Genomic DNA, 21,247 nt, shown 5'->3' on the forward strand with positions numbered 1-21,247 from the left:
GGTGAAACCCCATCTCTACCAAAAATACAAAAATTAGCTGGGTGTGGTGTCAGGTGCCTGTAATCCCAGCTACTTAGGAGGCTGAGGCAGGAGAATCGCTTGAACCCGGGAGGCAGAGGTTGCAGTGAGCCGAGATCACACCACTGCACTCCAGCCTGGGCAACAAAGCGAGATTCCGTCTCAAAAAAAAAAAAAAAAGATTTAATTTTGTCAGTGTTTTTCTTGATTTGTCCCATACTTTCAACACATCTAGTCAGATTTTCCTGACTAGAAAAATCTTAATTTCCACTTGATGGAATTAAATCTTAGATATCTATCACAACTAAAAAGGTGAATTTTACAAAGAACGGTTATTTTTCTAAGAGAAATTTCCATTATATCTGACTATGCTGAGATATACATATGTTCCATGAAGGTAAGTAAAATTCAATAATAACTATAGTTGTTGGAATGAAAGTGATCTTGAACCTGATTTTTTTTTTTTTTTTTTTTTTTGAGACAGGGTCTGGCTATGTCGCCCATGCAGGAGTGCAGTGGCACAATCACAACTCACTGCAGCCTCAACCTCCTGGGCTCAAGCAATCCTCCCACTTCAGCCTCCCAAGCAGCTAGGACTACAGGCATGTGCCACCATGCCCAGCTAATTTTTTAGTTTTTTTGTAGAGACAGGGTCTCCCTATGTTGCCCAGACTGGTCTCAAACTCCTGGGATCAAGTGGTCTGCCCATCTTGGGGGCCTCCCAAAGTTGAACCTGACATCTTTACAACACAAAGCGTCAAGCTGAGAAGTAGGAGCTCCCTGGTGTGTGTTACTGGCCTACAGTGCTTGGTGAATATGCAATTCCTTAGTACAACAGGCTGCTTCTTATCAGACGCCTCGTAACAACATGAGATTGGGCCATTGTGAACTTGGTCAATAATCTCTAAATTCCGGGTGTTTAAGAAATGTAAGTGACAGGCCAGGTGTGGTGGCTCACGCCTGTAATCCCAGCACTTTGAGAGGTGATGGTAGGTGGATTGCTTGAGGTCAGGAGTTCAAGACTAACCTGGCCAACATGGTGAAACCCTGTCTCTACTAAAAATACAAAAATTAGCCGGGTGTGGTGGCACACGCCTTTAGTCTCAGCTACTCCGGAGGGTGAGGTGAGAGAATAGCTTGAACCCAGGAGGTGGAGGTGGCAGTGAGCGGAGATCACACTATTGCACTCCAGCCTGGGCCACAGAGCAAGACTCTGTCTCAAAAAAAAAAAAAGAAGAAAGAAAGAAAAGAAAAGAAAAAATGTAAGTGACAAAATAAAGAACTTGGGGGAATGTGGCTGTATTCTTAGTACACCAGCATCTTACCTCCTGCTGCAGGACTCTTCCTACAAGAGGATATGTCCTGTTGAAAGCAGAAGGTGGTAGAATTCCTCTCTAACCCTCTTCTCCCTAACCAAATTACCCGTATACATCAGCTGTCTGTTGTGTCGTCATCTCTACCTAGAGGCAAGCAGAAAAAGAATCCTGTCAGCTGCACTTAACACACGCCTGCCGGGAAGGTTCTTTTCTGTCGTAGCGAGGGCAGTGATGGGAAGACCCACGGGGCCGAGATCTGTGTCCGCTTAGGCCATGGGGACATCACTCTGTCCAACCAGCCACTCTGCTTATTCACACAGTTCACACACCTCCACACTTCATGTAGACAACTTGAAACTGCAATAAAAGGTCATGCTATCACCAGGCAACACGCACATTATTTTTTGGCCGGAAAACAAAACAAACATACCAAATGGAGCTCCCAGAGGTAGAATCAGAAAATCAAAACAAAAGCCAACAAAAGGATGACAAATAATGTAAGAGACCAGAATTTCTTGAAACACACGCACTTAAGATTTATTTGGTAACTTCTTTAGAACTTAAACTGTGAATATAAAAGTTAGACTAATAAATATTATTTTTGACATCCAAGTTTTCAAAACATTGCCTCCTAATTGATGAAAAACCTTAAGAAAAAAATCTAAATCAACCTTCCTGGAAATTTCATACATCAACCTTGAAAACACATTCACTTAGACAACCTTCAAACAACTCTAAAATAATAAAGCGCTGTTCTACAAAGGTCTTTTTCTGTACTTTCTGAAAAGTATTCACTTAGCTGAAATCTATTTTAGCAACCAAGTTTGCTCAAAAGTTCAGAAAATAAATGGTTGCCTGATATTTAAACACTTTAAAAATCATAAATTAATATGCAGAAAGCAAAAATAAGAGAGTAAATATGAAACATCCAACCAGTTTTTGAAAAGCCAAAGCAAAAATCACATTTATGGATATGGGCAAAGTACTGCAGGGAAGCGGGTCAGTGGGCGGATGTCCCATCGGTATAGAGAAGAGGCTACTCACCAACCATGGCACTAACTTCCCCAGCCATGAGAGTCTCCACCGTCTCGTTGTACAGGTTCACGTCAATGATACCTTTGCGAATGGTTTCTCCTACTTTGGCTCCTAGTAACACGGAGCCGGTGGTTTCAAATATTGAAGCTAAAATGCATGCCTGCCTCAAGGTCACCACACCAGAGCCCACGGCTGTACCAAAGGAGTTGGCAACATCGTTTGCACCAACAGAAAAGGCCAAGATGAAAGCTATGATGAAACCCAAAATGACCATCCACAAATACTCATCCATGGCCATTTTGGAAAGTGGGTGCCGGGTACTTTTCTTTTGCAGGAATATTTTAAATAAACAAAGCTTGAGGTTATAAACTTCGTAAGGCCAAGAGTTCTTGTAAACAGTGAGTTTGCTCTGGAAAGTGCTGGACAATGTTAGAGGCTGGACAAACTGCTAGCTGCTGGTTTGCAAACTACTGTCAGGACAGTTCATTTGGTTGTGTTCAGTCAGCGGTAAAACACATTCCATATTTTTCCTCCCGATCTGGGAAAGCTGTGATGTCTCCTCCTGTAGCAGAAAGGAAACAAAAGAAATCAATTATACTCAGCAACCTGTAACAGTTTGTTCTTTCAGAAATAAATGTTTTAAGCCTGCTAATGGGATCTAACTTTGGCATGTGACGGACCTAACCATAAAGCAATTCAAGGAAGATTATAATTAGGATAACCACCCCCAACCAAAAACAACAAAAAAACCTGCTTTCTAGAATTGTCAGGAGTTGAAGCATGCTTAATAATTACAGACTAATAGTAATCCTTACTAGGTTACATTTTTCATGCAATCGGAAAAACATATTTGGTCATTATTTTCAGAGAGGAACAAGTGCCTCAAATGAGCAAAAGATTAAGAAATGAGAAATTTAGTTGCATGGCTTTTCAAATATGTGGAATGTGTCCAGTTTCCTGGAACAGCAATAACCAAATCTGAGTCTGTGATACCACTGGGTGTGGCCAACGACCCACCTCCACATTTACGCATAAGCAATGAGCACAGTATATTATCATGCATGTGTCTGGGAGAGTTTACAGGCCTGGCGAGAGGTCACTCATCTGGAGGGTGACCAAGGCAGGAACTGACAGGCCCCAGAGAGGAAAAGAGAAGCCTGGAGAATGAGGCAATCCTATCACTATGCCACTATCCCATCTCACTAGGAGGAAAAGCTAGAGGCCCCGCCAGGGTCAGGAAGACCCTTCAGGCCTCCTCGCAGCTCACTGGCCTTAGCTCCTCTCCCCTCCCTCACAATGCCCTGGTGTCACTGTCCCCTTGCAATCCCTTAGAAAGACCAGGCACACTCTCACCTCAGGGCTTTTGTACCTGAGGATCCCTCTGCAGGAAGAATCTTCCCCCACAGCTGCACAGCTCCCTCCTCCCTGCATTCAGGTCCCTGCTCAAATATCACCGTTAAGAGAGGACTTCCCTGACCCCAGAAGGAGCAGCCCCTCCCCCATGCCACTGTTCCTGCTTCTGGGAGGGAGAGGAGATGCCATGAGATACATCCATGAAATAAAAATGTCACTGCAAGCTTCGTAATTATGGTATTCTATTATTGGAGAGCCAAGGCACTGTATATTTTCTTTGAATGGTATCAAGCATATAAATGCTTATTGAGTTGAACTGAATAAATACCACACCATATACAATATAATAATTTGACCCATCAATAAGGTTATTTAAAGGGAAAAATCAGGACACACAATTTTATGTACACTGTGATTATGGCAATGTTGAAAATGCATATAAAAGGCCGGGTGTAGTGGCTCACGCCTATAATCTCAGAACTCTGGGAGGCCGAGGTGGGTGAATCACTTGAGGTCAGGAGTTCGAGACTAGCCTGGCCAACATGGTGAAACCCTATCTCCACTAAAACTACAAAAATTTGCTGGGCCTGGTGGCAGATGCTTGTAATCCCAGCCACTTGGGAGGCTGAGGCAGGAGAATCGCTTGAACCTGGGAGGCAGAGGTTGCAGTGAGCCAAGATCATGCCACTGCACTGCACTCCAGCCTGGGTGACACAGCGAGACTCCATCTCAAAAATAAAAAATAAAAATAATAATGCATAAAAATACCAAGGGGTATATACTAAAATTATAATAGAGGTTGAATAGGAAGGTTACAGACAATTTTTTCCTTTCCTCCCCAAACTGTATACTGTGGTTACATGCTTTTTAAATGAAAATAATATATAATAAACAAATCTACAAACATATTGAGCATCATCGATGTGCAATGCTATAGGCACACAATGAAACAGAAAATATACATTGATAGTTATCATTTCTAAGATTTTTCAGCCTTTGCAATTTTGGAGATTCAGATCCCAAGTGAGACAAATGAAAAGCCCACTCTAAGGGCAAAAGACAACATTCCACTGAAAGAGTATTTTATTAATATGACAGGCACACTAAATCAATGCATGAAAATCAAAACTTTAAAAATTGGGGGCCAGTATGATCTATCTCAAGATATAAACAAATTATTGATAAAATCTTGTTTGCCGGGCTACCTTGCCAATAGGACAAACATGAATAATATTCAATTATTGATTGAGAAATACGGCGATGAACAAAAATGGATGTGGTCCTGGCACATCTGGGAAGTCCAGTGAAGGAAACAGACACTAATCATAGCAACACATAAATGTCTATAAACTGGTGACAAGAACTATGCAGGCAGGAGACGGTGCCACACAGTGTCGTGAGAGCACAGCCGGCGGGACGTGGTGTAGCAGGCAGCAAAGGCTCACCTGAGACCTCAGACGGCCAGAGTCACGCTGGGCCTGGTGTGGGGGGTGGGGGGGACACTCATTCCAGATGGTTCTCATGGTGGGAAGGAGGGGCCAGGAGACAGGCCCGGGTGAGGGGAACCAGGATGAAGGTCGGGTGGGTCTGGTTAAAGACTGGCCACCATGTGGACAGCGGGGTGCCACCAAAGGGTTTTAATGAGAGAGGGGTATTGGCGTGACCAGACTTGGCTTTTCCTTTTTTTTGCTCTGTCACCCAGGCTAGAATGCAGTGGCACAAGCATGGCTCACTGCAGCCTTAACCTCCCAGGCTCAAGCGATCCTCCTGCCTCAGCCTCCTCAGTAGTTGGGACTACAGGCGTGCACCATTATACCCTACTAATTTTTAAATTTTTTGTAGAGACGGGGTCACCCTATGCTGCCCAGGCTGGTCTCAAACTCCTATCCTCAAGTGATTCTCCTACCTCGGCCTCCCAAAGTGCTGGGATCACTGGTGTGAGATACCATGCCCGGCCCAGACTTAGGAATTTTTCTGTTGTCTTTGAGACAAAGTCTCACTCTGTCACCCAGGCTGGAGTGCAGTGGCGCGATCTTGGCTCACTGCAACCTCTGCCTCCCGGGTTCAAGAGATTCTCCCGCCTCGGCCTCCCGAGTAGCTGGGATTACAGGCACCCGCCATCATTCCCGGCTAATTTTTTTGTATTTTTGTAGAGATGGGGTTTCACCACGTTGGCCAGGCTGGTCTTGAACTCCTGACCTCAGGTGATCCACCCCACTTGGCCTCCCAAAGTGCTGGGATTACAGGCGTGAGCCACCACACCAGGGCCCAGAAGATCCTTCTGGCTGCAGTGTGGCGACCACATTGGATACAAGGCAAGCAGAAACATGGAGGATGAGTCAGGAGCCCGCTGCATGGCTTAGGCATGAGATGAGGCATCCGGGACCAGGCTGTGGACGGTGGTGGGTGGGAGGGAATACGATGATTTAAGAGAACTGCAGCGGCAAAATCCAACAGGACCAGATGGTGGATTAAACATGGGGGTGGAGAGAGGATACATGGTTTATGGAACCGAAGTGAAAAATAACCGAGTGGGTTTTTCTTCTCTTTTGCATTGTTTTTAGTTTTGCTTTTTGGGGCTAGGATGGGGTCTGACCACAGGTGCGCTTTTGATTGGGTGAACTAGCCGGGTTTACTGTGTCTTTTTTTTTTTTTTTTTTTTTTTTGAGACGGAGTCTCGCTCTGTCGCCCAGGCTGGAGTGCAGTGGCGCGATCTCGGCTCACTGCAAGCTCTGCCTCCCGGGTTCACGCCATTCTCCTGCTTCAGCCTCCGAAGTAGCTGGGACTAAATAGGCGCCCGCCACCACGCCCGGCTATTTTTTTTTTAATTTTATTTTTAGTAGAGACGGGGTTTCACCGTGTTAGCCAGGATGGTCTCAATCTGCTGACCTCGTGATCCGCCCGCCTCAGCCTCCCAAAGTGCTGGGATTACAGGCTTGAGCCACCGTGCCCGGCCGGTTTACTGTGTCTTAATGGAGGACTCCCTTGCTGTGCACCTTGAATATGGCAGTGGCTGTACTACTGTACATGCTGTCAAAACTCATGAAATTCACACAGGTGAACCACAGGAGCGCCCTGGGTGGGAAGAGCGGCTGGCACAAGCCCCGAGCAGCTTCGCCATGGCCTGGTTTTGCTTGGGGACGTTGTTAATCACCTTGATGTTCCCCTTGGCACTGTGTCAGCCCGGAGATCCCCTCTCCTACTTAAACAGCCTTAGACAACTCATTTCCACAATTGTGCCTATGCTCTTTAGCGCGGCTTTTCTTCTTCACACTCACACCCTCAGCCCACCAGCCTAAGTCCAGCAAGCACCTGCCTGAGGAAAAAGGCTTGCCACCTTCTTTCCTCTCTGTGGTTACAAAAGGAACATTCATTTCTCCTGCGTGGAGAAGGGCAATGAGCACAAGACCTGCAGTCGGGGACTCTAGGTCCATTCCCGTCCGGCCAGCTCCTGGCTATGCAACCCTGGGCAAGTCACCTCAATGACTCACCTGAACCGTGGGGACTGTGGCAGATGCCTCGCCACTGGTTACATGTAAACGCAAAGGCCAAAGCTCAATGCCAGCAATCAATATGTGGTGACTGTTACCATTCTTAGCAGATAAAGCCCTGGGGCAAAGGTCGGAAAGCATAAGGCCCCGTCGCAGTTCTGTTCCTCTCTAGTGGCTGACCCTGGGTACCTCAACACGCTTTTTGAATTGCGGCATGTATAAAATGGGATAGTGATGGCGCATGCACTTTACAGAATTATTGTGAGGAACAAACTTAATTGGGTAGAAGTGTTTCGCCTCAAGCAACTTGTAATTACTGGCATCGCTGTAGTCACAGGAAGAATAACAAACGAGAGGTTCCAGAATCCTTCTGGAAGGATCTTTCTCAGGCAGCCCTGTGCCCCACTCTCTTCCCAGTCCTGTGGGTTTCCCCAGCCTCCTCCCTTAGACCTGCTCTTCTTCCTCAACACGCAGACACTGACCTTGTTTTTGATTAAAGACTGACACATGTTGTGAGGGACAGGGACTTTTTTTTTTTTTTTTTTTTTTTTTTTTGAGACCGAGTCTTGCTCTGTAGCCTAGGCTGGAGTGCAGTGGCGCGATCTTGGCTCACTGTAACCTCTGCCTCCCAGGTTCAAACAATTCTCCTGCTTCAGCCTCCCGAGTAGCTGGGATTAAAGGCACGCACCACCATGTCCAGCTAATTTTTGTATTTTTAGTAGAGACAGGGCTTATCACCATGTTGGCAGGCTGGTCTTGAACTCCTGACCTTGTGAACTGCCCATCTTGGCCTCCCAAAGTGCTGCAATTACAGGCATGAGCCACTGCACCTGGCCTGGACAGGGACTTTTTAAGGGAAGAAGGGAGGCAAAGAGGTAGAGAAGAGAAACACTAAAAGGGCGCTAAAAAAAAAACCACTCAACGTGGTAAAGACACTTTGGAAAACTGTTGGTAATTTCTTTTTTTTTTTTTTTTTTTTTTTTGAGACGGAGCCTCACTCTGTCACCAGACTGAAGTGCAGTGGCGTGATCTCGGCTCACTGCAACCTCCGCCGCCTGGGTTCAAGCAATTCTCCTGCCTCAGCCTCCCGAGTAGCTGGGACTACAGGTGCGCACCACCACGCCCAGCTAATTTTTGTATTTTTAGTAGAGACACGGTTTCACTATGTTGGCCAGGATGGTCTCGATCTCTTGACCTCGTGATCAACCCGCCTCGGCCTCTCAAAGTGCTGGGATCACAGGTGTGAGCCACCATCCCTGGCCAATTGGCAATTTCTTTTCTTTTCTTTTCTTTTTTTTTCTGAGATGTAGTCTCACTCTGTTGCCCAGGCTGGAGTGCAATGGTTCAATCTCTGCTCACTACAACCTCTGCCTCCCAGGTTCAAGCAATTCTCCTGTCTCAGCCTCCCCAGTAGCCAGGATTACAGGCATGCACTTCCTCCTCCAGCTAATTTTTGTATTTTAGTAGAGGCAGGGTTTCACCATGTTAGCCAGGCTGGTCTTGAACTACTGACCTCAAGTGATCCACCTGCCATGGCTCCCAAAGTGCTGGGATTACAGGCATGAGCCACCGTGCCCAGCCAACTATTGGCAATTTCTTAAAAGTGAAGTGTACACTTGCCACACGACCCAGCAGCCTCAATCTAGGGTATATTTACCCAAGAGAAACAACTACCCATGTCTATACAGGGAGAGCTCTGCTGTGCACCTTGAGTATGGTGGTGGCTGTATTACTGCACGTGTTGTCAAAACTCACGAAACTGTTCACTCACAACTGCTGAGCTTTATTTATTGAGTTATATACAGTCTACCTCAATAAAAGTGATCAGAAAAAATGCTGGTCATAAAAGGTAATGTTCACTTTTGATATTTTCCCTTATCTATATTGCAAGCATTGCCCCCCACCTCCACCAAGTCCCCTAGGATGGTATATAGATTATACAGTGAAAAAAAGAAAAAAAAAAAACACAGTTCTCTTTTCAGTGAGAAAGGGAATCTTCCGCTGAGACCCAGAAAACCCAGCCAGTTCACTCAGTTGAGCAAGGATTCAGGGACGGGTGATGTCACAGCACATTTAAAACAATGGCAGCGAGGAGACGGATCGAGGAGAGGCTCGGGACGTGACTCTTCCGGGGCCAGGGAAGAGAGGAAAGGCCTGCTCCAGGGCCAGCCTACGGACCTCCCTTCAAATTCACAAGGAAAAGAAAAGCTGGCTTTCTGCAGACAAGCCTTCCAGATGGCTTCTAGAGGATCTCACGGTAGAAACCCATTCGTTAGTATTAAGTTTGCGCAAATATAAACATTTCAGGTGAAAATCATTCCCATGGGGAACCACAGACTGAACATCCTGTAAATGTGAAGTTCTGGGCACTTCATAGACCAAGAGCTGCAAGGACGTCACTCAGAGAACGTCTGAGTGTGGGCAAGCTACAGTCACAGGGTCACTCTGATCTGTGACCCCAAAGTCAACTCTGAAATCAGTTCTGCAAGGGTAACTGTTATGTTATCTGTGATGAAAGTTTCTGTAATGGTTATCTACCTAAGTACAGTTAGAAATGGTTTACACAGTTCTTAAAAAAAAAAAAAAGTAGTTATCTTCTTATTGAAATGGTTCTTAGCTGGGCGCAGTGGCTCATGCCTGTAATCCCAGCACTTTGGGAGGCCTGAGGCGGGGCCATCACTTGAGGTCAGGAGTTCAAGACCAGACTGGCCAACATAGCAAAACCCTGTCTCTACTAAAAATACAAAAATTAGCTGGCATGGCAGTGTGCATCTGTAATCCCAGCCACTCGGGAGGCTGAGGCAGGAGCATCACTTGAACCTGGGAAGCAGAGGTTGCAGTGACCTGAGATTGAGCCACTGCACTCTAGCCTGGGTGACGGAGTGAGACCTTGTCTGGAAAAAAAAGAAAAGAAAATGGTTCTTGTCAACTCACCAGGCCAGGTCAGATGCACGACAACTCCAGGGCTCTAGATTGTGAATGAGGAGCACTCAGGGGGTATGGGTGCTCTTTATGACATCAGCCTCAACTGCTCAAGCAAATAGGCAAAGACTTTGAAATGTGGGCAAATAATGCACAGACGTGGACTGTAGTGTCATTTATTATGATCATAGAAAAGAAGAAACATCTAAATGTTCCCAGTCAGGGGTGTGGCTAAGGCAACTTCTTCTAAAAGATGAAATATTAGGTAGCCACTACAATGATGTAACTTGAGAGATTTTCATGACACTGGAACACAGTGATCCTAGGTGAAACATGGGAACACACAATGACATTAGCCATATGACCTCCGCTATGTTTAAGAAAGCACCGGCTAAGACTTTCAGGAAATAAGCCCAAAGGTTAATTGCACTTCTCTCTAGGTCTCTTTTTATTTTTTTGACGTTATCCAAAATTTTCTACGATGTGCAATGACCACTTTTATCACTGGAAGACGCTTCAAAACACTACAAGGTACATTTTTTTAAAAAAAGTTAGGAACATATCACAAAAATAGGCTTAGTTTTCTTAAATAAACAAAGGAATTTACCATGAATCTATTTATGGTTTCAGCCAGGGCCTCAATTTTTCTCCAGGCTTACTACCTATGATGTAAAACATAAAACACATTCTGTATTCCCTTTATTTATCTTTTTCACTGTCAAGAATATCCTTTTGTCTAGTATTGGAGCACTTGGTAAAAAGGTCTCTGCATGGTGTGGAGTCTTCTACTATATTCCAGTTATTTATTTATTCCTTTATTTTTAGTTTTGAGACAGAGTCAGTCTGTTGTCTAGGCTGGAGTGCGGTGGCATGATCATGGCTCACTGCAGCCTTAAGCTCCTGGGCTCAAGCAATCCTCCTACCTCAGCCTCTCCAGTAGCTCAGATTACAGGCACATGCCATCATGCTTGGCTAATTTTGTTTTCTTTTTGGTAGAGACAAGTCTCACTATGTTGCTCAGGCTGGTCTCAAACTCCTGGGCTCAACTGATTCTCCCGCCTCAGCCTCCCAAAGTGCTGGGATTACAGAAGTGAGCCACTGTGCCCAGCCCTATATTCAATTTATATTCCAAAGGGCCCATGCTCAGTCACAAAGAGTCTTTCTCAGTTCTTCCCTCATCTTCCTTATCCTTCTCTTGAGGTTTGGCCCTCAAGACTGAACTGAATAGAAAATATCTCGATAGTGCCAAGGACTCTGCTGGCCTCTTTTCTCCTGAAACTGTTTGAAGCTAATGCTTACAAGAAGCAACCTATAATTAAGCTTTTATTCCTGTTTTGGTTTACAGAGTTAGAAGATCATAGAACATTAGGGTCTGAAGGGACTTTAGCAGTAATCGAGTCCAATTTTGGTCATTTTAAAGATGTGGCTGCGTCACTGAAAGTAGATTTAAACAATGAGTCCCTAAATGCACTGTCTCCTTCCCATGAGTCCACACCACACCACACCAGGGTAGGAGGCACTGAAATGAAAGCAATGCCGAGAAACTAGGAAGTGATGCTCCTGGCTGACACTTGCCAGGCCCTGATGATACGAGGTCCAACTCCGGGTGCTGAGGTTCTCTGGGTTCCTGGCCTAAGCTGGGGGTGGGCAGGGAGAGACATGGGAAGGAGGGAGGCTAATAAAGAGAATGGACTCACAAGAATGCTGCCGGGCTCTCACCCTTCAAAATTGTCAAGATCAGATGACATCTTCTGGTCCTGTCCAACTCTATTATTCTACATCAACCAGAGACCACAGGGCCAGGAAGAGGCCATTTAGCCTGGAGCTGTGAGCCACAGGATTATCCTGTAGGGAGGGGTGGAAAATTCTGACCCTGTCTTGAGCAGTGTAGTCAACGGCCTTCATGGACTTATGGGACATGAACAGACTTACTTTGGCGTTTGGTTCTCTAGCTAAGATTCCTGCTTCGGACCCTGAGGGTTCAGCCTTCCCTGCCCTTTTTCCTTCCAGGTCTCATTCCTGCTCTGTCCACACTCCCTCCGCATTCTTCTCATTTCCACAGGGAAGTTTCTTCCCAGCCATAAAGCTTCTGTGATATTTAGATGTTTTCCACACAGCCTCTTACTCTCTGGGAAGGCATTGCATAAATCTACAATAAATAAATCTAAGTGCATATATTTTTAAAGGAAAAGGAAACAGCAAAAAATAATTAAAATGAGAAAAAGTTAGAGGAGTTAGGATGATTTGGCCTGAAGAAAAGATTTCGAAGGTACGACATGACTTACATGGAAAATATTTTTTTTTAGTAGAAAGGCTGCCTCAGGATATGTAAGTGCCATCCTTGGTGACATTCAAATGGAATCTGAATGAACGTATGACAGGTAATTGTAAGATTTTATTTGTTATTTTCCTTTTACATTTACAATTCAATGAGTCCATGAAAAAGTTATTATTAGGAAATATATCAGCCTCTCTTTATCTAATTTGAGGACACAGCACAAGGAAACAGTCTTTCATGTAAGAAAAAAGACTGTTATTTAGGCTGGGCGAGGTGGTTTATGCCTGCAATCCCAGCAGTTTGGACACAGCACAAGGAAACAGTCTTTCACATAAGAAAAAAGACTATTATTTAGGCTGGGCGAGGTGGTTCATCCCTGCAATCCCGTCGAGGTGGGCGGATCACTTGAGCCCAGGAGTTTGAGATCAGCCTAGGCATCATGGCGAAACCCCATCCCTACTAAAAATACAGAAATTACCCAGCTACCCAGGAGGCTGAGGTAGGAAGATCACCTGAGCCTGGGAGGTCAAGGCTACAGTGAGACTGGAGTGTTGCCACTGCACTCCAGCCTGGACAACAGAGTAGGACCCTGTCTTTAAAAAACACAAAACTGTATTTGGCTGGGCACGATGGCTCATGCCTGTAATCCCAGCACTTTGGGAGCCCAAGGCAGGTGGATCACCTGAGGTCAGGGGTTTCAGACCAGCCTGGCCAACATGGTGAAAATCTCTCTACATGGTGAAAATCCGTCTCTACTAAAAATACAAAAAATTAGCCAGGTGTGGGGGCAGGTCCCTGTAATCCAAGCTACTCAGGGGGCTGAGGCAGGAGAGTCGCTTGAACCCGGGAGGCAGAGGTTGCAGTGAGCCAAGATTGTGCCATTGCACTCCAGCCTGGGCAACAAGAGCAAAACTCAGTCTCTTAAAGAAAAAGAAAAACAACTGGGCCGGGCACAGTGGCTCACGCCTGTAATCCCAGCACTTTGGGAGGCCAAGGTGGGTGGATCACTTGAGGTCAGGAGTTCGAGACCACCCTGGCCAACATGGTGAGACTCTGTTGTTTCCGTCTCTACTAAAATCCGTCTCTACTAAAAATACAAAAATTAGGTGGGCATGGTGGCAGGTGCCTATAATCCCAGCTACCAGGGAGGCTGAGGCAGAGGCATTGGCTGAACCCAGGAGGCAGAGGTTGCAGTAAGGCGAGATCGTGCCATTGCACTCCAGCCTGAGTGACAAGAGCAAAACTCTGTCTTAAAAACAAACAAACTAACTAACTGTATTTGGATAGGAGAAACACATTTATAACGGAATAGGTTGCAGCCCACCGAAGTGAGCTCCAACTGGAAATGTGGACTCCCCAGCAGTAGAGACTTTTAAAGTAGATCACCGCCTTGCTGGAGAGTCTGAGGCACACTACTGTCTGGAAGCGAGGGACGAGAATAGCCAAGCTTTATGAATTTATTCCCACTCTCTAACACAGAAAAGACTCTTCAACATTTTCTCCTTTCTTCCTTTCCGTATGCACTATAGATGGATTCCCCGCCCTCCCAGATATTGTAGGTATTTTCTTCACTCATAACCAAAAATAGGTAGATATTCGTGAGCAAATCGCTTAACATATGAAACTTCTATCAAATGACAAACCTAGGATCACTTGTTCCAATTCTGTGCCCTGAAATGTTGGACTGTTTGGCTAAGTTCCAAGAGCTATATTAGGAAAATACTTTCCCTTCAGAGACAGTTTAAAATGGAACCATGTATGAAAATAGATATGGCTCTTACATGTTTATTTGCTAACTTTGTTTTGATTCTATTGGAGGTTCAATAAAAATATGGATGGTACTTATAAAACTTTTTGTTCCTGGTACAACCGCATATTCTTTCCATTAATGCAACATTAATATAAACAGAGGAGCTGACAAATGAAATTATCTTAACTCCTTTCCATGCTCAACTTACAGCCCCATATTTCTTGTTATCATTCCAGAGATTCTTAAGCAATTGTTCTTAGCCAGCAGAAAAAACAACAGAGGACAAATGATTATTAAGTTGATCTAGGCAGCCTCTTCCTCTTTGCCATGTGAGAGAATCTGTTCAATTCTCTGAAGTGCTTCATCAGAAATCTGAAAACCTGATTCCACTTCACTAATAACTTGCTAAATTGGCAGTATAAACACGCTAAACAAGGCAATATAGTCCCAAGAGCGTTCATTTGATTGGTAAGTCAGGTAGAAATTTAGCAGTTCCTCTCATCTTCTATGGAGACTGAGAGTGAAATCTTTTTACTAAATTAAGAAACCATGAGCACTGGCTTGATACTATTAATACCTTCACAAAACCATGGGATGGCAGTAAAAAACACAAAAGAGAAAAGACATTTTATAAGATTTCTTTGAAAACTATTTCCTCACTCTGAGAATGCTCATGGCTCTTAATTCCCTATGCACGATAAAGATCATCTTTCTTGCACTCTGTGCTTTCAAAGCTATCTTCCAGCTTTGCAGGAGAGACCATGGGGGCAGAATGGGGTGCAGCCCCATGGTGTCCCCTGACAGATCCAATGTGCAGTCTGATGAAGTGTGGGTGGGTGTGGTCTATGGCTGGCAGCCACCATGATCCAAGAGAGCCTGACTTGGGAGGGCAGCCAGGCAGCTAAAGGCTGCTCCCATATCATGCGGGAGCACCTGGGCCTGGCCTTCCAGACCCCGAGGGCATCCAGCCAGCTGGGTGTTCTGCTTGCTGGTCTACACGCAGCCACTGAGCATCTCGGCCATGCAGCTGGCCCTGAGACAGCAGCAGCACAAAAAGGCCTCCAGGCCAAGAGGTGAACAGGGCACACGACTAACCACAAGGCCTGCATTTGGACCAAAGGGCACCCTGGCAAACCTAAGCCCGGAGTGAGCCCTCGAAACTGCGGGAGGGAGGTGCTAACAGCCCAGCCTCCAGCCCACCTTTCCTCCTTCCCAGAGGTCAGGACAATCACAGCCCTTCCTTTCTCCCACCCACTGTGCCTGTAAAGGGGGGCTGAGATGACCAGGCATCAGAGTCACTCATTTATTTCCTCACCGCTTCTCTCACTGCATGGAATGTTCAGGGAGGTCAGCTGATTTCCCTGGGTACACTCATGGGGTAATGGACACAATGCGTACAAATAAAAGACCCAGAAAGCACCCCCCTCCAAAAAAGGGGAGCTTGTCAAGCTCCCTGTGCCTACATTTTTCCTTTAGAAAACTTGGGGCTAGGCCGAACGCAGTGGCTCACGCCTGTAATTCAAGCACTTTGGGAGGTCGAGGCGGGTGAATCGCCTGAGGTCAGGAGTTCGAGACCAGCCTGGCCAACACGGTGAAACCTCATCTCTACTAAAAATACAAAAATTGGCCGGGTGTAGTGGCGGGCGCCTGTAATCCCAGCTACTCAGAAGGCTGAGGCAGGAGAATCGCTTGAACCCAGGAGGCAGAGGTTGCAGTGAGCCGAGACCGTGTTATTGCATTCCAGCCTGGGTGACAAGAACAAAACTCCATCTCAAAAAAAAAAAAAAAAAAAAAAAAGGCCAGATGCGGTGGCTCACACCTGTAATCCCAGCACTTTGGGAGGCTGAGGCGGGCGGATCACAAGGTCAAGAGATCAAGACCATCCTGCCCAACATGGTAAAACCCCATCTCTACTGAAAATACAAAAATTGGCTGGGCATGGTGGCGCATGCCTGTAATCCCAGCTACTCGAGAGGCTGAGGCAGGAGAATCGCTTGAACCCGGGAGGCGGAGGTTGCAGTGAGCCGAGATCGCGCTGCTGCACCACTCCACCCTGGCGACAGAGCGAGACTCCGTCTCAAAAAAAAAAAAAAAAGAAAACTTGGGGCTAGAGAGATTGTTTCAAGGTCAGCATAGAGCTTTCTTATAAACTGGAGGGCAACCAGATAGAAGCTGCTCTTTCATATTTTAAATTAGTTAAGAAAGAAAAACGAATATGTAATTATATTGTCTTTTATCATTAACTACTTAATTATCTTTAGCAGAGCTCTCTCACTGTGTGTGTGTGTGTGTGTGTGTGTGTGTGTGTGTGTGTGTGTGTGTGTGTATGTGTGGACTCAAATTACTGTCTAGTGTCACTTCCTTTCAGCCTAAAGAACCTCCTTTAGTATTTTTTTATTTAAATTTTTTTTTTGACACACAGGTTGGAGTGCAGTGGCACGATAATGGCTCACTGCAGCCTTGATCCTCCTGCCTCAGCCTCCCAACTAGCTGGAACTACAGGTGTGTGACACTGTGCCTGGCAAGTTTTTTTGGTAGAGATGGAGTTTTACTATGTTGCCCAGGCTGGCCTAGAACTCCTGGGCTCAAGCAATCCTCCGGCCTTGGCCTCCCACAATACTGGGATTCCAGGTGTGAGCTGCCACGTCTGCCTTCCGCTAGTGAGGTAGTTCTGCTAGCAATGGATGGAATCTCTGTTATTTATGTGGCAGTGTTTTTATTTTGTCTTCACTTTTGAAAGACAGCTTTGCTGGATGAAGGATTCTTTCGGCACTTTAATATGCCATCCGCTGCCTCCGGGCCTCACTGCCTGATGGAAGTCAGCTGTCCATCTTACTTGAGTTCCACTGGACTTGACAGTCACTTCTCTCTTGCGGGTTCCAAGAGTTTCTCTCTGTCTCTTAAACTTCTTGACTGCAGTATGTCTGTGTTTATCCTAACTGAATTTGGCTAAGTTGTCTGGATGTGTACATTAGTGTTCTTCATCAAATTTGGGAAGTTAAAATAAATTACTACAGATTATTTTTATTTTTATTTTTTTGAGACAGAGTCTCGCTCTGTTGCCCAGGCTGGAATGCAATGGTGTGATCTCAGCACACCACAACCTCCACCTCCTGGGTTCAAGTGATTCTCCTGCCTCAGCCTCCCGGGTAGCTGGGATTACAGACATGTGCCACAACGCCCGGCTAATTTTTGTATTTTTTAGAAGCACGGTTTCACTATGTTGGCCAGGCTGGTCTGGAACTCCTGACCTCAAGTGATCCACCCACCTTGGCCTCCCAAAGTGCTGGGATTACAGGTGTGAGCCACCATGCTTGGCCATGGTTTCTTTCTTTTTTTTTTTTTTTTTTGAGACAGAGTTTCATTCTGTCGCCCAGGCTGGAGTGCAGTGGCGCGATCTTGGCTCACTGCAAGCTCTGCCTCCCGGGTTCACGCCATTCTCCTGCCTCAGCCTCCCAAGTAGCTGGGACTACTGGCGCCCGCGACCACACTTGGCTAATTTTTGTGTTTTTAGTAGAGACGGGGTTTCACCGTGTTAGCCAGGATGGTCTCGATCTCCTGACCTCATGATCCACCTGCCTCGGCCTCCCAAAGTGCTGGGATTACAGGCATGAGCCACCGTGCCCGGCCTATTTTTAAGTGTTGAAATACTGTTTTCTGCTTTCTGCCCCTTCTCTGTCGGTTCTCCCACTGATGCACTGAATCGTGGCCCACATTTCTCTGGCTCTGTTCATTTTTCTTCATTCCTTACAGCAACATCTCTATTGTTTGGGGATCTTTCTTCTGGCAACTCTAATTTACTGCGAAGCCTCTCTAGCGAACTTGTCATCTTGGTTATTATACTTTTCAACTGCAGAGTTTCTTTTACAAAATGTTTTTAAATTGTGGTAAAATACACATCGCATAAAATTTACCATCTTAACCATTTGAAAGTGTACAGTTCAGTGGCGTTAGGTATATTCACAGTGCTGTGCAACCACTGCCACCATCCAGCCACAGAACTCCTTTCATTTTCAAAACTGAAACTCTGTACCTATTAAACAATAACTTGCCATTCTCGCCTTTCTCCAACCCCTGGCCACCAACATTCTACCCTTAGTCTCTATGAATCTCACAGCCTAAGGAGCTCTGAGGAGTGGAATGACACAGCATTTGTCCTTTTGTGACTGGCTTATTTCACTTAGGGTTCATCCACGTTGCAGCATGTATGAGGATTTCCTTCCTTTTTGAGACCAAGTAATATTTCCTTGTAGGTGTAGATCACACTGTGTTTATCCATTCATCCATCAGTGGACATTTGTGCTGTGACTTTTAGCGACTGTGAATAATACTGCTTTTTTTTTTTTTTTTTTTTTTTTGAGACAGAGTCTCCCTCTGTGGCCCAGGCTGGAGTGCAGCGGCTCGATCTCTGCTCACTGCAACCTCTGCCTCCCGGGTTCAACCAATTCTCCTGCCTCAGTCTCCTGAGTAGCTGGGATTACAGGTGTGCACCACCACACCTGGCTAATTTTTTTTTGTATTTTTAGTAGAGACGGGGTTTCAGCATGTTGGTCAGGCTGGTCTCAAACTCCTGACCTTGTGATCCGCCCGCCTCAGCCTCCCAAAGTGCTGAGATTACAGGCGTGAGCCACTGCGCCTGGCCATAACACTGCTATTAAAATGGGTATACAAATATCTTTCCAAGACCACACTTTCAGTCCTTTTGGATATATACCCAGAAGTGGAATTGCTGGATGTGGTCATTCTAATTTTAAGTTTCTGGGGAACTGTCATACTGTTTTTGACAGCAGCCTCACCATTTAGTATTCTCACCAATAGTGCACAAGGGTTCCAATTTCTCATTACCCTCATCAACACCTGTTATCTTCTGTTGGTTTTATATTTTTATATGATAGCCATCCTAATGGGTGGAGGTGGTAGCTCATTGTGGTATGATTTTTCATTTCCTGAATAATTTGTGATATTGGGCATCTTTTCACATGCTTGTTGGCCATGTGTATTGTCTTCTTTGGGGAAATGTCTATTAAAGTCCTGTGCCCATTTAAAAAATCAGGTCGTTTGCTTTTTGTTTTTGAGTTATAGGAGTTTTTTTTTTTTTTTTTTTTTTTGAAATGGAGTCTTGCTGTGTCTCCCAGGCTGGAATGCAATGGTGCAGTCTCGGCTCACTGCAACCTCTGCCTCCTAGGTTCAAGCGATTCTCCTGCCTCAGCCTCCCGAGCAGCTGGGATTACAGATGCCTGCTACCACGCCCAGCTAATTTTGTATTTTTAGTAGAGACAGGGTTTTGCCATGTTGGCCAGGCTGGTCTCGAACTCCTGACTTCAGGTGATCCACCCGCTTCGGCCTCCCAAAGTGCTGGGATTACAGGCATGAGCCACCGCGCTTGGCCACGTTCTTTTTTTATTTTATAATTTCTATCTCTTCATGAATATTCTCTGTTTGATGAGTCTGCCAGTGTACCTTCTTTCCATTACTTAAACACGGTTTTCTTTAGTCTTTGAACGTACGTGTAATGGCTGCTCTGAAGACTGTCTGCTAAGTTCAGTATCTGGGCCCCCTCCAAAGCAGTCTCCACTGTCTGCCCCCCCCCACCCCGCCCCATGTGTGTTTCACACGAGCTAGTTTCTTTACATGTCTTATAATTTTTCATTGAAAACTGGATCTTTTAAATAATAAACTGTAACAATTCTGCTCACTGATACTCCCACTTCCCAGAGGCCTGCAGCTGTCACTTAATTGTGTGGGTACTTGGTTGAACTATTAATGATTCTCTGAAGTCTATTCCCCTACAGTGTGCAGCTGCCAGCCCCACTCAGATTTTCCCCTTGTTTTTATATTTTAGTCTAACTCGCTAGGGATCACTTGTGGGACAGCACAAGCCACTTAGTGGCCAGAGGTTGTGCTGAAGCCCCCGTAGCCTGCGAAGTTTCACCCTTGACCATGGCTGTGTGTGGCTCGAAGACTCCTTCCACAGTTCAGGGAGTAATGGTTGAAGGCCGGGTCTGAATAAAGGGGCAGCTCAAGAGTGGCCTTCGGGGAGCTGGAGTTATTCTGTATCCTGTTTGTGGTGGTGGTCACAAAAATCTGTGCATGTGTACAAACTCACAAAACTGTATACCAGAAAAAGCAAATTTTACCATGTGCAAATAAAAAAATAACCAGGATTTGTTGTTAGAAAAATATACTTTTATATCTGTATTGGTCTTACAAAGCTGGATTCAATTTGACTGCTTGAGTTCTTAGAAGTTCACTGCTTACTAGTTAGTGGGGAGATAGAAAATAAAAGCTTTCTTACACCATTGGTCACTGAGGATAATTTCTTCTCAGAATACAATAAAAATATAAACTTAAAAAAATTATCATTATAATAGTTAATAGTATGATACTGTCAGGCTTTATATCTGACCAGGAGACATTTCTTCTGGATGAGGCTTTTGAGTCTTTTCAAGTAAAAACTCTGGATTTTGGCTGGGTGTGGTGGCTCACGCCTGTAACCCCAACACTTCGAGAGGCCGAGGCGGGTGGATCACTTGAGGCCAGGAGTTCAAGACCAGCCTGGCCAAAATGGTAAACCCTGTCTCTACCGAAAATACAAAAATTAGCCGGACATGGTGGCATGCACCTGTAATCCCAGCTTCTCAGGAGGCTGAGGCGGGAGAATTGTTTGAACCCAGGAGGCGGAGGTTGCAGTGAGCCAAGATCCTGCCACTGCACTCCACCCTGAGAGACAGAGTAAGACTCCGTTTCAAAAACAAAAACAAAAAAACCCCAAACTCTGGATTTATTTAATTGTTGCTGACATGCCTCACAGGCCTGAAGACACTATGACTTAAAGATGAGGTGGAAACCAAACAAATGTAAACAAAAGCAGAGATGGCAAAAATCAGGCCCGAGAGAAAGAGGTGAGTTGCCGGGCACGCTGCCTTCTAAGTCCCTAGGGACACTTAACCGCACAGCAGCTGAGGCAGAAAGTCAGTGATTCCCTCTTCCTGTGACAGCTGCCACTTTAATTTCAAGTCAGGTCTAAGGCAATCACTCTTTTAAAAACCTTTATAACAGATGAGCTCTTTTATAACTCCTAACA

General features: G+C 45.4%; 2 protein-coding genes across 9 annotated transcripts in view; both read right to left on the minus strand.

The window, feature by feature from the left end:
- PLAT (plasminogen activator, tissue type) overlaps positions 1 to 21,247 on the minus strand; it is a 507,407-nt gene that overhangs the window by 296,135 nt on the left and 190,025 nt on the right. The window lies entirely within an intron of this gene.
- The window catches only part of SLC20A2 (solute carrier family 20 member 2), a 123,908-nt gene that overhangs the window by 52,317 nt on the left and 50,344 nt on the right, over positions 1 to 21,247 (minus strand). For 7 of the 8 annotated variants that reach the window (XM_034966017.3, XM_034966016.3, XM_063607175.1 and 4 more), the window contains one exon: positions 2,379 to 2,931. In XM_034966017.3, coding sequence (XP_034821908.1) covers positions 2,379 to 2,667 — 289 coding nt within the window. In that variant the 5' untranslated portion in view covers positions 2,668 to 2,931. Of the gene's footprint in view, positions 1 to 1,343; positions 1,479 to 2,378; positions 2,932 to 21,247 lie in introns of those variants that run through there. The other variant, XM_034966021.3, reaches the window with a different exon arrangement.

This window comes from Pan paniscus, chromosome 7, assembly GCF_029289425.2.
Source record: "Pan paniscus chromosome 7, NHGRI_mPanPan1-v2.0_pri, whole genome shotgun sequence".
In the NCBI taxonomy this organism is placed as follows: Eukaryota; Metazoa; Chordata; class Mammalia; order Primates; family Hominidae; genus Pan; species Pan paniscus.